Genomic DNA, 16,004 nt, shown 5'->3' on the forward strand with positions numbered 1-16,004 from the left:
TGAACCCAACCATTCAAAAAGCTGATGCTTAAACAAAAAATTGATGGGTTACTCCCAATTTAACAAAGGCAAGCTTTTGATATGTAAATAAAAAGTGGAATGAGCTCAGTGTAAATAAATTCATTTATTGTCTGGTAAATAAATCTCTTCACCTGAATAGCAATTCTGTCATTTGATTTAATCCCTCCACACCATACAGTCACACAACATCTTGCCAAGAGGACAGCAGCTGCAACTACTTTGATAAGATCAAGACCACCTAGAAATGACAATAACATTTACATAGCAGTCTCATACTTGGCACAAGGTGCGGTTTGGCTGCAGCGAATTTTAAGTATTATAATAATCCAGGCAGAAATTCTGTTAGCCGAGTGTTTCGTGACCATAGCAACTTTTAAGATATGTGGACTTCAGCTCCCAGCTGGCTGAGGAATTCTGGGAGTTGGAGTCCACATATCTTAAAATGGCTGACGGTAAGAAACACTGGATTAGAGATATAAGGACAATCATGGAATACGGGCATTGGTGGATTCAAATTCTACAAAAAGCACAAATGTTTGGACACTTCAATAGGGAAGATTCAGTCAGCAATCATAATTAGGATCAATTCTAGACACCAAAGTCACCGGTACAGTGAATTATCTTCATTCCAAAAGCTCCAGACACATTGGATACACAAAAGAGAACATGTTCTAACAGGAACACAAGTTTTGGCAAACAAAGTGCTCATGTCTGCATATGCTATCTTGAAACAGTTGTGCACCACGTAATCATGGAAAAATAGAATTCTACAGTCAGTGAGCAAAAATTATATTTGTTATGTCGATTGATTTTTACCTGCCCAGTCCCCAAGCAACAAATAAAAAGCATCATTGTCCTCAGCTGGAGGAGGCTGCAGCTGTACAAATCATTTTTAAAGAATTACAGGTAGTTCTCCACTTAGCACCAATCGTTTAGCAGCCAAAATTATGATCAGTTCCCCAAAAGCTACTCACCAGCAGGTTTGAAATTCCCATGGCTGCCACCCCTGTGGTCGCAAGACCACATTGTGTGCTTGGCAATTGCCCCAAGTTTACCACTGTTTGCTGTGCCCCATGATCAGGTGACTGCAGTTAATAATGGTTTGCTGGAAACTGGCATTCGCTTCCAGGTCTGGCAAAAACCAGCTCATTGCAAACAATGGGTTTGCTTAATGCCTGCAGCATTGGCTTAATGACTGCTGCAACAGAGGTGGTAAATTTAGGTTCCACTTTACGACCCTCACGACTTCACAACTGGAACTGCGAGGCTCAATTTCGCTTGTAACTTGAGGACTAGCTGTATTCACTGTCAAGACAAGTTATTAGATCAGTATCGTTTCCCCGTGAACCGTGCATTCCTCCAGTTCAACAATTCTAGAAAAGCACAATTTTTCTGCCATTTAGAGGCTATGCAGGTGGCAGTTCCTACACAGGGTCCGAGGGCGGCGAAAGCTTTGTAAAGTCTGATCCGGAATCTACTATAACAGTGGTGGTGAACCTATGGCATGCGTGCCAGAGGCGGCACTCAGAGTCCTCTCTGTGGGCACTCAGAGTCCTCTCTGTGCCGTCACCCCAGCCCCACCTCCCCTGTGGCCCCCTCATCAGCAGCCCCCCCGAGGAGAGTCGCCCCCAGGCGCGGCCTACGCAGAACAGCACAGCCAAGGGGTGCAGGCGGAGGGCATGGCCACCATGGTGCTGCAGGGCTGCCTGGGCGATCTGCTGCGGTGGGCCGTGGAGGCGGTAGGTGACACTGTGGGTAGGTGGGGCAGGGAACAGGATGGGGTGGGCGGGGCAGGGGTGGGGCGGTTTTTGGGCACTCGGTGTCTAAAAGGTTCGCCATCACTGTACTATAATATGTTGTCACGAGAGGCCATGTGGCTTACTGGAAATTGCTTATGTAATTCTTTGTTAGCTTAACACTCCCTTTGGCCTTCAAAAGCATCAAGGTGAATAAATAACAAGGAATCGCAAGAAGTCACAAGAGTTTTTCTCATCCAAGAGCAAGCACGAAACCGACTCATGGGAACATAGGAAAAATGAAACACAAAATGACAAAACCCACACCGTCTCACGCATCCTCTCTCACATCATAGGTTTTGACGGACAGCATGAAATGTTTGACCCCGTTTTACAGCTCTAGCAAAAGAGCAATTGCTGGGAGGAACAAAACTTTTTAATTTCATTTGGAAAAGCCCGGACAACACAGGACTTCTCTGTAGCTTTTATCAAAACTGTGTGGATACGTTTCATGTTTATTTTTTCTAACTCAGCATTACAGCATGCTTTTCACTGGAAACGCCCTTCCACGCCATCATTCCCGAACCAGAGGCCCTGAGGGGTTGTGCTGTTCCTATGTGGATTCTCTAATTAGCATTCTCTCTTAAACTTTTTTTTCATTAATGTGTGAGCTACTATAGATTCTCTTATATGAATTTTGCACCATATGGGCGTACTCAGGCTGAGAACACTTGAATCCTATCTGTTAAGTAAAGGTTGTCTGATGCCTCTTCAGAATTGCTGTCAGGTTGAAGATTTTACCTCACTGAGAACTTTAATATCGAACGTCACCAAAGGTGCTTTGTCAAAAGGCAGCAGGACTTGATTGTTTTTTTTCTTTAAAAAAAAACTTCGATTCTCATCCAAGCAGCTTTTTCAGAACCGAAAAAGCTTCTTGGATCAGAAATGAAATGTTTTCAAAAAAACCCAAAACACAACAAGAAAGTCTTGTTGCCTTTTGGAAAAGCACCGTTGGAACAGCCATGACCTGAACGATTGAGAATCTCCATAGACATTTAATACAGAACAAAGTGTCAGGGCTTTTAGATCATCCAGTCTAAACACACTTATCCACAGGAATCCTTATCAAAACATCCATGAGAAATATCTTCCCAGACCCTGTTTGAACACATTTGGGGGAAAGGTGTCCAGCGTAACTGGTCCAACCTCACAAGCTTTCTTATTCCTGATTAATGGTTTGAAGTTCCTTGGCATTTATCTGGAATCTACTTCCTTACATTCGTTCTCCTACGTAACACTCTGGAATGTAAGGGAACAAGTCATCGTGAGTATTGCCAAGAGTATTCCTTGCAAATATAAGGAAGTGGAAATCTTTAGAGGTTCTTCAAGTCCTCTCCTAGACATTGGTTTTTGAGAACTTCAGTTAGGTGTTCCACAAGTGTGAGATTTTTTTTACGTTTCTTCAAAATTCTTGCCCCGTAGAAGCTTTCCCCACTTTGATAACATTGATATGGTCATTTTCGAGTATGAATTCTTGAATGATATTAAGGTTCTCTCTAGCATGGATTCTCTGATGCCTCTTCAAATTTCCTCTCTCGTTGAAGCATTTCTGGCAGTGAGAACATTTGTACGGCTTCTCTCCTGTGTGAATTCGCTGGTGTTTCTTCAACGTTCCCAATCGATTGAAGCCCTTCCCGCACTGAGAACATTTGTAGGGTCTTTCACCAGTGTGGGTTCTTTGATGTCTCTTCAGGATTCCCGCCAGGCTGAAACATTTTCCACACTGGGAACACGTGTATGGTCGTTCTCCAGTGTGAGTCCTTAGATGCCTCTTCAGGATTCCCATCTCTCTGAAGCATTTCCCACACTGAGTACATTTGTAGGTCTCCCCAGTGTGAATCCTCTGGTGCATCTTCAAACAGTTGGTGTGACTGAAGCATTTCCCACACTGGGAACATTTGTAGGGTCTCTCGCCAGTGTGAATCCTTTGGTGGGTCTTCAGATTTCCCGACTGATTGAAGCATTTCCCACAGTGGGAACATTTGTACGGCTTCTCCCCGGTGTGAATTTTCTGGTGCTGCTTCCAGTATTTTGCTTTGTTGAAGCCCTTCCCACAGTGGGAACACTCGTACCATTCCTCTTCAGAAGTGCACACCGGAAACCTGCTTAGTGAGTTTGTGTTAGTAAAGGTTTTCCCATATTCAGGAGAACTGTTGGGTGTTTCTCCGAGATGGTTCAAGTTATTCCCTGTTCCATTCTCAGAGATTTCAACCCTTCGTTCACTTATGATGTGATTCTCCTCTTGGTTCACATTTGAAGTATGCTGGTAGCTGTCCTTAAACCTTTGCGGACATTGCTCCAATTTCTCCATAGAAGGTACTGCATTCAGTTCCACTTGATAGTGGTATCTTTTATCATAGTGAGAGAATAAGGGCACATTATTCTGTTTGGACATAGTGGCCTTTTCAGTAATAGCAGTAGTAAATTCCTGTTGAAGCGAAGTATGGACGGGCTTCTTCTGCTGCTGCTCTCTTGACTTGTAACCTTTTGCTTCCATTTCTAATTTTATTGGCAGATTCCCAGAACTAAACTGTTGGTCTCTCCTGCATGTTGACTCCGGTTCCTTTCCTTGATTCTCAGAATTCTCCACTTTAATCTCTGTTGCTAGTCGGCTTTCTATAGAGGAAGAGAAAGAAATGTTAATAGTGAGATTAGATGTTTCTAATCTCCTTCTGAATGGTTTTTCCTTCCAAAGCCTGTCTTTTTGACTCAATGATTATATTAAAATCCCTCCTTACTAGTAAGCACAAAGAACATCTCAGCCTTTTGAGGCACTCGGTTAAGGTAACAGGCCTGAAGAAATACCGCAATCCTATTTTATTGATTTAAATCAGTGTTTCTCAACCTTGGCAACTTTAAAGCTGGGTGGACTTCAACTCCCAGAATTCCCCAGCCAGCACACGCTTAAAGTTACCACAATTGAGAAATACTGATCTAAGTTATAATGATAGATTCTTGAAAGCCTGGCTGCATTGCCCCTTGCTTCCTTTTCACGCTTAATTTAGACTTTGTCTGCAACTGTCCGTAGGTGTCACGGCATACCTGCGCTGCGAAGGGCTTGATGGGTAAGCAGAAGGTTGCAAATAGTTGCAGATGGACCGACACACACAAACACACACACTTCCCAAGTCTCAAGTACATGTAATGTGGGAATGCCTGTCTTACATGCTGATTGGTTGATCCGATTTCCTGTTGTGAGGCGGGCCGGAAGGCAAGGCACATTCAAACAACAAAATGGAGGTTGTGGAAGGGAGACTTGCTGATGAAGAGAGGGGATGTAAACTTTTGTATGATGTAATGGATCAATGCTACAAAAACCAGGAGCTAACAGCCCATTCATGGAGGGAAATTGGAAAAACTTTGGAGGAAGTAGCCAAATAAATTTTATTTATTTGTTTGCTGTTTACATTGGCGTGTTTACAGGGGTTATGTCCTAAACATGCGTCTGTCTGCTTGGATGATCATTTACACAAACTATATCATTTCAGCCTGAGGATGTCACTCCAAGTCCCGTAGAGCAGTGTTTCTCACCCTTGACAATTTTAAGGCATGTGGACTTCAATTCCCAGAATTCCACAGCCAGCATTGCTGGCTGTGGAATTCTGGGAGTTGAAGTCCACATGCCTTAAAATTGTCAAGGTTGAGAAACACTGCCGTAGAGCAAAATTCCTTGGACTGAACTTTGAAAAAGGAGGACATTTCATCCGTACCACACCTCGCACCCAGGGACTCAAGTGTCTTCCCACCATGCAGCAGTGATAATGGGGGCTCAACCAGTTTAGCCGCTGTGTCATCCACAAAGGCACACATCCTCCAGTTAGGAAAGAGGAGGAAGGAGATAGGAAGTGATGAGGTACTGGATGCTATTGTCCTCTCTCCACCAGGATTAGCTTCAAACTGGAATAATGTTACCGCTGAGCTCCACTAACAATCATCACAATGACAAATAGGCAACTTTGGCACTGGCTGTCGCAGTCTCTTTGCGGCAACTTCCATCAGAATGCGTAGAAGCAACAAAATGCCAACTCTTCATGTGTGCTCGCTGATGCACACTCCCAATATTTGCGACAGTTCCAAAGTGTTTCATTTTTACTGTTGGAAAAATCCATTTTGCGTGAATGTTTTTGTATTGAGTTTTCATTCATTTTGTTCGGACGGTTTGAAATGATTATGCTTTGTACACTTTTTTTACCTCTGTATATTGTACTTCTATAACTGTCTTGTGTGGTACAGCAACCAAACAGGATAGCTGCAGACTTCAAAGGATAGTTAGGACTGCAGAAAAAAACAATGCTACCAACCTGCCTTCCATTAGGAACCTATATACTGCACAAGCCCGAAAGAGGGCTGAGAAAATATCTACAGACCCCTCACTCACATCCTGGACATAAAACTGTTTCAACTCCTCCCCTCAGGACCCCGCTACAAGGGCCTTGCATGCCAAAACAACTAGACACAGGGACGTTTTTTTCCTTCATGCCATCACTCTGCTGAACACCGGATTCCCGCCGTCACATAAAATATTAGTACCGTTTAGAAAGCCTTAGTAAGGCCACACCTGGAATACTGCATCCAGTTTTAAAGATGCTGCGATTTTGGAAAAAGTGCAAACTAAGGTGACTCAAGAGACTGCAGACTAAAACTTATGAAGAATGATTGTAGGATTTGTCTACAGCACGGGTGTCAAACTCACCGCGTCACATGACATGTCGCGACGTATCGCGACTTTTTTCCCCATTGCTGGAGCTGGGGTGGGCGCGGCCTCCGTACGATGCAACCGGCCTGCGGGCCGGCAGTTTGACACCCCTGGTCTACAGACTTTTCTACAGTCTAGAGAAAAGAAAGACTAGGGGTGACATGATAGCGGTATTCCAGTATTTGAGAGGATGCCACAAAGAGGAGGTGGTCAACTTATTTTCCAAAGCATCTGAAGGCTGGACCAGAAACAATGGATGAAAGCTAATCGAGGAGAGAAACAATCTGGAATTAAGGAGAAACTTCCTAACAGGGAGGACAATTAACCAGTGGAACAACTTGCAGTCAGAAGTTGTGGGTGCTTCATCACTGGAAGTTTTTAAGAAGAGACTGGATAACCACCTGTCTGAAATGGTATAAGATCTCCTGCATGAGCAGCAGGCTGGACTAGAAGACCTCAAACGTCCCTTCCTGCTACGTTGTCATTGCTAAGCAACAGTCGTCATTTCTGACCTGTTTTCTGACCATCGTTGTTATGTGAATCACTGCAGATGTTGGTAACACGAATGTTAAAAGCAAATCTGGCTTCCTCATTGATTTTGCTTGTCAGAAGGTTGCAAAAGGGGATCACGTGACCCCGGGACGCTGCAGCCATCATAAATACACGCCACTGGCCCAACGTCCAAATCACATGACCACAGGGATGCTACAATGGTTCTAAGTGTGAAAAGCGGTCATGAATCACATTTTTCAGTGCCACTGTTAAATGTGAACGGTCACTAAACGAGTAGTAAGTTGAGAACTACCTGCACATAATGCAGAGTACTATCCTCAGCTCACTATGCAAAAGGGAGATTTCAGTAGGACTCCAAAGATCAACTGGAAATTGATTCCCAAGTAACCAAACCAGCCATCAAAAAGCTGGAATTATAGCTAAAGATAAAATAGAACATATACTGTTTAACCTCAATGAAGTCAGAGATGGGCAGCCAAGGATAAGCCTTTGTGAAGAAGAGCAACTAAGATGATCAAAGGCCTGAAGACTAAAACATATAAGGAACGGTTGCTGGAATTGGGTATGTCTAGTTTAATGAAGAGAAGGACCAGGGGGGACACGATAGCAGTGTTCCAGTATCTCAGGGGCTGCCACAAAGAAGAGGGAGTCAAGCTATTCTCCAAAGCGCCTGAAGGCAAGACAAGAAGCAACAGATGGAAACTAATCAAGGAGAGAAGCAACCTAGAACTAAGGAGAAACTTCCTGACAGTTAGAACAATTAACCAGTGGAACAACCTGCCTCCAAAAGCTGTGAATGCTCCAACACTGGAAGTTTTTAAGAAACTGGACAGCCATTTGTCTGAAATGGTATTGGGCAGGGGTGTCAAACTGCAGGCCTACAAGCCGGATGCATGCCGAAACCACGCCCACCCCAAGGTCCGGCAATGGGGAAAAAGTCACGATACATCGTGACACGTCACGTGACGTTGCGAGTTTGGCACCCCTGGTGTAGGGGTTTCCTGCCTGAGCAGGGGGTTGGACTAGAAGACCTCAAAGGTCCCTTCCAACTCTATTATTATAAACTAATCAAGGAGAAACAACCTGGAACTAAGGAGAAACTTCCTAACAGTGAGGACAATTAACCAGTGAAACAGCTTTGTCTTCAGAAGTTGTGGGTGTTTCATCCCTGGAGGTTTTTAAGAAGAGACTGGACAACCACTTGTCTGAAATGGTATATGGTCTCTTGCTTGAGCAGGGGGTTAGACTAGAAGACCTCCAAGGTCCCTTCTAGCTCTGTTGTGATTGAGTTCTGTCTTGGGTTTAAGTATAAGTACAGTATTAACCTTGTGAACTCTAAAGCTTCCTCCTTCCGTTATGTATTCATGATGGACAGTGATTAATATTTATGTTACTTATATGTAAGGGTGTAGGTCTATGCATATGTTGTATATAGTATATTTTAAATGTGTGTTATGTATGTGTACACTTTTGAGAGCGAGCAACTAAATTTCATTTTTAATGTGTGCCGTTGTGCCCGCAGGAAAAAAAATGACAAAAATGACATCTTGTTTTGTATATTTACCTATGAGGTATGGCTGTATTACTTTTATCCTTCTCATCTGTTCCACCTTCTTCTCTTATTGATATCATTATTATTATTGCCTTGTTATTACGATTATTATTACTTTATTGTTTTGCATGTACGCTGATAGCTTATGCGCCGGAAACAAATTCACTGTGTGTGTCTACTCACACTTGGCCAATAAAGTATTCTATTCTAACATTGAATAGAATACTTTATTGGCCAAGTGTATGTAGACACACAGGGAATTTGTCTCTGGCGCATAAGCGATCAGTGTACATGCAACACAATAAAGTAATACAATAGTACCAAATGAAGGCTAAAATAAATTACTGTCCATCTATGACAGTGATGGCGAACCTTTTAGAGACCGAGTGCCCAAACTGCAACCCAAAACCCACTTATTTATCGCCGGGCGCCAGGTGGGCGTGGCCCATTGGATGGGCGTGACTGTGGTGGTCATGGCAGATTGGGTGGGTGTGGCCAAGGTGGGCGTGGTCACCTCAATGTTGCTCGTGGGGAGGGACGCCTGTGGGGGCCGGGCAGGGTTGGGGGAGATCCAGGGGGTCTCTGGCAGATGGGGCGGTGGGCAGGAGGCTCGTCCTGCGGGGAGAGGAGATGCGGGGGTGCCATTGTCACAGGGCAAGGTGAGGCAGGGGCCGGGGCGGCTGCTGCCTGACACCATCGGCCCCTGCACACAGAAGTCAGCGAGCACATGGGTGCTGGGATGCATCTAGCCACGTGGGACCTTAGCGAGTTAGCGGGCGGCTGGTTGAAGAGGGACAGTTGCCATCTCCGGGGCATGGCGTGCGTGCCCACAGAGAGGGCTCTGAGTGCCGCCTCTGGCACGCGTGCCATAGGTTCACCACCACTGATCTATGATAAGGTATTTGTGAAGTTCTTTCCTATGAATAGGAATGTGGATTAGAATTTAGTTAGTTTTATTCAGCATTACTTGTGGTTACAGCTATTATTTAAATTACCTGATGTAGTCGATTTCTGATTTGTGGTTTGTTTTTGTTTTTTTTAAAAAAACTCTTAGCACCTTTACATGTAGAAAAACGTAGAGCAAAGCTTGGTTTATATTCAAGAGAAAACACTGACCAAGGTGCTTCTGTTAGAAAATTTATTGACAATGATATTTAAGTTTTGTGGGTGCATAGTTTAGGTCATGTCAATTCTCTGCTACATTTACAAGACTGCATCCTGGCAGGGCACCTTTCCCTGCTGGTGTCTGGAAAAACTCATCAGGTCCCTGCAGATTCCTGAAGCGGAATGTGATGCTCTGGTGATTGACAGATGTCAGGACCGACAAGCCCACCTGCCTCCTCCATTCTCCCTCCTGTATCCCACCAGATACTGAAACAGTGTCTACAAAGTTTGGTGGCACATATCTTGCTGTCCGTGTTGGTGGCATCAATACTTCACTAATTGTGAAGAGCAACACATGCCTTGACCACATCAATACTGGAAAAAAGTTTACGGGCCGCACAAGGATCTGCCATCTTGCAGCAAGAATTCCAAGGGAGTTCTCTGTGACAGCGGCCCCCAACCCTTCAGGCACCAGGGACGGGTTCCGTGGAGCGAGGTTTTTCCGTGGACCGGTGGGCGCATGGTTGCGCGGGCTGCCTGCATCCCCCGGATGGGGGCTTCGCTTGTTTGTGCGGCCCAGTTTTTAGCATGCCGCGGCCTGGTGCTGGTCCATAGCCCGGGGATTGGGGACCATGGCTCTATGATCCGTCTTCCTCTTGAGTGACAGGAGTTATACAAGTGAGACCGCCTCTCTCAAGACTAGAATCTGCAGAAGAGGGGAAAAAATGCACAATATTATTATTCAAAGTATTAGGCAAAGGGATCGTTTCAGCATCGATAGTCCTCAATTGTGGTATCAGCATTCCAAAAAAAAAAAGAAAAAGAAAAAAAGTTGGCTTAAACATAAAGGTAAATACAGGTAATCCTGGACTTACGACCACAATTGAGCCCCAAATTTCTAAGCAAGACTGTTGTTAAGTGAGTTTTGCCCCACTTTACGACCTTTTTTGCCACAGTTGTTAAGTGAATCCCTGCAGTTGTTAAGTTAGTACCACGGTTGTAAAGTGAACCTGGCTTGCCCCATTGACTTGGCTTGTCAGAAGGTCACAAATGTGATCGCGTGACCCCAGGACGCTGCAGCCGTCGTAAATATGATGTCAAAGCAAGAACATCCGAGCAACCGTGAACATATGAGCCGGTTACTAAGAGTCCACGTTTTGATCACGCGACCATGAAAACGGTCACTTTTTTCAGTGCCACTGTAACGTTAAATGGTCCCTAAACAAATGGCTGTTGTGAGAGGGTGAAGGTCCGTTCTCTGAGCTTGTAGGGGTTGGTTTCTGAACGTTTCATTACCAGGCTAGATAACATCTTCAGCGGAGTTTAGGGGATGTCGGTGTCAGTGTTCTGTTTATAAGGGCTTCAGGTATGGGTGTGTCGAGTGAGGGTCTTGTGATGGGTCAGGTGTGAGTCATCAGTGAGAGCCTTGTGATGGGGACATTATATCAGGTCAGGGTCATTGGGAGGTGAACTGCTGGGGGGGAGGAGGGGGATTGCGCGGGATGGTTGAGGGTCGGTGCCGTCTCTGGTTGGCTGTGCGGTTGATCTGGATTCTGAGGGGTTCGTAGGCTGGTTGTAGGTCAATGAGGATGGTTCCCTAGCCTATTAAGGAAACGTTCGGAAACCAACCCACAAGCTCGGAGAACGAACCTTCACCCTCGTCCTACACCTGAGCCACTACTGCAAATAGTCGTAAGTCAAGGACTATCAGTATAGCAAAAGTGTAATTTAATAAGCCCACCTTGGAATGGCTCCATGAGGTTCACAGGCAGTGGAAAGTCTACACCTCAGACGATGATGCACGGTATTCTGATGTTTGTCCCAGGAAGATCACCAGGTGGAGGGAACTCCAGTTTGTCTTTGAGCAGGACTCTGCCAAGGTGCCCCTCCTGAAAAACACTCCCTCATTGTTCTCTCGTCCACGGGCACCCATATCAACCATAGTGAATTTGTACTGGGCATCACATGTGGCCATCAGCATTGTGAAACAATGTCCTTTGTACTTAAGATATCCCCTGCTACAATGAAGCAGGGCTTTTAATTCGTACATGTTTTCTGTCAATTGCTCGGACACAATTTGGGAAATCCCACAGCATCCAAAGGAGTCCACTGCAATGTTCAGCCACTGCTGTAGTTTGGGGAAGGACGCAAATTCATCCCGCGTGGCTTTCCAGATGGCTTGGCCAACTTCAGTCAGGATTAATCAGGGTCCTCATCCTGTCGCTTGCAGTCACACTCTGCCGAGAAGCACCACCAGCTAGGAGTCACCGCTAGTTGCTCAGCTGCGCTTATTGGGGAACTGTGGGAGGACTGGGGGACAATGTGTGGCCCTATGCAGTGCAGGAAGTCTGACAACCAGTGTGGTGACATGCAAAAATACTTGAAGTCATCTCCTCATCCATCGAGTATATATGCCACACAAGCCAAGTTATATTCATCCTTTTTTTTTTGCCTGGATGTATTCAGAGGCCTCATATACAGGTAGTCCTCGACTTATGACCATAATTGAGCCCAGAACTTCTGTTGCTAAGTGAGACAGGTTGCTAAATCTGGTTTTTCCCATTGACTTTGCTCGTCAGCAGGTCGCAAAAGGGGATCGCGTGACCCCGGGAGACACTGCAACTGACATAAATAGGAGTCAGTTGCCAAGCGTCTGAATTATGGCCATGTGACCGTAAGGGGGGGCTGCAATGGTCGTAAGTGTGAAAAAAAAAGGTCGTAAGTCACTTTTTTTCAGAGCTGTCGTAATGTCAAATGGCTGTCTATATGAATGTTGTAAGTTGAGGACTACCTGTGTCATTTCTTTTTCTTTTTCTGCCATCGTAGGTTGCAGCATATTGCTCGACATAGTGCTGCCACAGCTGATCCTGCTTTACAGACTGTACTACTTTTAGGCCATGACAATTTGAGTGCCACCAGGGGTTGGCAAAGGTGTCAAAAACTTGATAATCAGAGGAAAAAGAGGAAAAAAGTGATAAAGGGCACCCTCTTACCACACACTTTTAATGGGAAACTTGGGCCTGTTTCTCTGACATTATTCTTTGCACTCGTGGCTGGAGAGTGCTTACTGACAGGACTAAGTCAGATTCCAGCTGAAGAGAATTTCTTTCCTTAGTTCTTATACATTTCAGTGAGGAAAACACCTTCTCGCACAAGTATGTGGAGGAAAATGGCAGTAACGCCGCGATAGCTTTCCCCCCCACTTTCGGGTACCGTTTTGCCACTTGGCTCCAGAACTCGGTCAGTGTTTTTTCATTGAAAAGCTCCTTCAAACTGCGGTTTGATGTCACTTCCATTAGGGCCTCTTGCTCTGGAGAGGAAAGGTCAGCGTTCACCACATTGTCCATAATGAAGGGCGATGCAACCCAATGAATTCCAGTATCGCATCCCCTGGACACGAATGGAAAATACAACGCAAACTCGGCATGCAGTTTTTCCAAATGATTTTTGATGGCCGTTTTAATGTCTTCAGTGTCAGCGGCGGAATTTAGTTCAATGAAGTCTGACACACTGGGAAATGATGCCATGTTTCCTTTCTGTACTTGTCCTATCCACAGGGAGATCTTTTTGTGGAAGGCAGAAACTTTGTCTTCCATAACAAACACGTTATGACCGTGGCCCTGCAGCGACTGATTAAGTTCATTTAGCTTTTTAAATATGTCAGCCAAATAGGCAAGGCAGGACACCCATGAGATATTTTCAAACTTTTCTGCTAGGGGCGATGAAATGTTCGCCAGGAACTGGTGCGTTTCATATCGTAGCTCGAATAATCTTGATAATGTTTCACCTTTTGACAACCAACGTGCTTCTATATGAAAGAGAAGAGTGCTGTGCTCAGAATCCAAATCCTTGCATAATTGCCGGAATAAACGTCCATTCGATGGCCGGCTTTTGATGCAATTTATTATTTTTGTAGCATCCTCCAAAATCTCATGGAACACCGGGCTCATCTGTTTAGAAGCAAGTGCATGTCTATGCAAGATGCAATGATTTGAAACAATGGAGCTGTTTCTTGTCTTAGCTTGTGCTATCACATCCGAAGCTCTTCCTGTAAGAGCTGCTGCACCATCAGAACAAATTGCTACACACCAAGTCCATAATATTCCATGTTTACTGAAAAAATTGTCGATCATTGTGAATATTTCTTCTCCAGTTGTTCCGCCAGGTAGTGGGTGGCAAAATAATATATGTTCCAATATATTGTCCGAATCAGGAACACGCACAAAGACAATTAATTGCGCATTACCAGCGATGTCAGTGCTTTCGTCCAATTGAAATGCAAATTTTTCTGCTGCTGTGATCTTTTCCACCACTTGTTGAATAACATCTGTGGCCATATCTTGTATTCGTCTTTGGACGGTGTTATCAGAACATGGAATACTACGAATAGCATCAGCCATTTTTTCATCAAAGAGAATTGAAGCAATTTCAATGGCAGAGGGAACCACGACTTCTTCAAAGATGGTGTGAGGCTTATTTTGTTTAGCTGCTATCAAGGACAATTCATAAGATGCTTCCAGACACTTTTTCGAGATGTTTGTGGACATCATGGAAGTAGCACGTTGTTTTATAAATTCGTCTCTTTTCTTCACGAAATATTCTATTGGCTTTTTGGTGTGCTCTTTATGTTTTGTTGTAAAATGTCTCTGGAGCAAAGAAGGCTTCATGGAATGCTTGGATAACACTTGATTGCAGATAACACAAACAGGAATCTGCTGATCGTTTTCTTCAATGAAATAAAATCCAAACTTCAAATAATCTTCACTGTATTTTCGATTTGGTGCCGGTTTTAATTTCTTCGGTGGCGGTTCCGTTGTTGAATCACTTTCCTTTTGCACTGATGAATATATGATAAATTTATCCATATTTATTAATATACACCACTACCTTGTTGGTCAGGTGGCTGGTAGGCTCTTCTTCCTCTCTCCCTCTCCTCTCTCTTTCTCCTGACTGCCTGCTGGCCTCTCTTTCAACAGCCTCCGCTCTTTCGCTTGATCCCTCTGCTTGTCTCACAGAAGCCTCTCCTCTTCTCCCTCTTTTCCTCACTGTTTCTCTCACAAAAGCTTCTCCTCTCCTCCCTCTTTCTCCTCACCCTTCTCTCACAAAAGCCTCTCCTCTCCTCCCTGGCTTTCTCCTCACTGCTTCTCTCACAAAAGCCTCTCATCTTCTCCTCTCTCTTTCTCCTCACCCTTCTCTCACAAAAACCTCTCCTCTCCTCACCCTTCTCTCACAAAAGCCTCTCCTCTTCTCCTCTCTCTTTCTCCTCACCCTTCTCTCACAAAAACCTCTTCTCTCTTCCTTCTTTTCTCCTCACCCTTCTCTCAAAAAAGCCTCTCCTCTCCTACCTCTTTCTCCTCACCCTTTTCTCACAAAAACCTCTCCTCTCTTCCTTCTCTTTCTCACCCTTCTCTCATAAAAGCCTCTCCTCTCCTCCATGGCTTTCTCCTCACTGCTTCTCTCACAAAGCCTCTCCTCTTCTCCTCTCTCTTTCTCCTGACTGCCTGCTGGCCTTTCTTTCCATAGCCTCTGCTCCTTCGCTTGATCCCTCTGCTTGTCTCACAGAAGCCTCTCCACTTCTCCCTTTTTCTCCTCACTGCTTCTCTCATGAAAGCCTCTCCTCTCCTCCCTCTTTCTCCTCACCCTTCTCTCACAAAAGCCTCTCCTCTACTCCCTGGCTTTCTCCTCACTGCTTCTCTCACAAAAGCCTCTCCTCTCCTCCCTCTTTCTCCTCACCCTTCTCTCACAAAAACCTCTCCTCTCCTTCTCTTTCTCACCCTTCTCTCATAAAAGCCTCCCCTCTCCTCCATGGCTTTTTCCTCACTGCTTCTCTCACAAAAGCCTCTCCTCTTCTCTTCTCCCTTTCTCCTGACTGTCTGCTGGCCTCTCTTTCCACAGCCTCTGCTCCTTCGCTTGATCCCTCTGCTTGTCTCACAGAAGCCTCTCCTCTTCTCCCTTTTTCTCCTCACCCTTCTCTCACAAAAGCATCTCCTCCTCTCTCTTTCTCCATCAACATTTTTCTCTCTCCCTCTCCCGCCAAAACCTCCTCCTTTTATATCCTCTCCTCTCTCCGCCCTCCTTCTCCTTTTCTCTTCTGGATGAGCCACATGTGCCAATCCTGGGGCTTCTGCCAAGCTCCAACAGCCCTGCAGCTGCAGCTGACTCTCCCCCAGACCTGTGCGGTGGCGCTTCAGCTCGTTCCCTCTCCCTGCTACACTTGTCTAGGAGTCGCATACCATCTGCCAGGTGCCAAAGTACCACTGGTGGTATGTGCACCACCGGTTGAAAAGTCCTGATGTAGAAGTCTAAATTGTATCTAATACTA

General features: G+C 45.1%; 1 protein-coding gene across 1 annotated transcript in view; it reads right to left on the minus strand.

Moving 5' to 3' along the window:
- LOC107295170 (zinc finger protein 721-like) overlaps positions 1 to 16,004 on the minus strand; it is a 112,995-nt gene that overhangs the window by 28,820 nt on the left and 68,171 nt on the right. The window contains exon 10 of the mRNA XM_029285782.1: positions 3,353 to 3,828. Coding sequence (XP_029141615.1) covers positions 3,353 to 3,828 — 476 coding nt within the window. The remainder of the gene's footprint in view (positions 1 to 3,352; positions 3,829 to 16,004) is intronic.

This window comes from Protobothrops mucrosquamatus, unplaced genomic scaffold, assembly GCF_001527695.2.
Source record: "Protobothrops mucrosquamatus isolate PMUCROS unplaced genomic scaffold, P.Mucros_1.0 scaffold2246, whole genome shotgun sequence".
NCBI lineage: Eukaryota > Metazoa > Chordata > Lepidosauria > Squamata > Viperidae > Protobothrops > Protobothrops mucrosquamatus.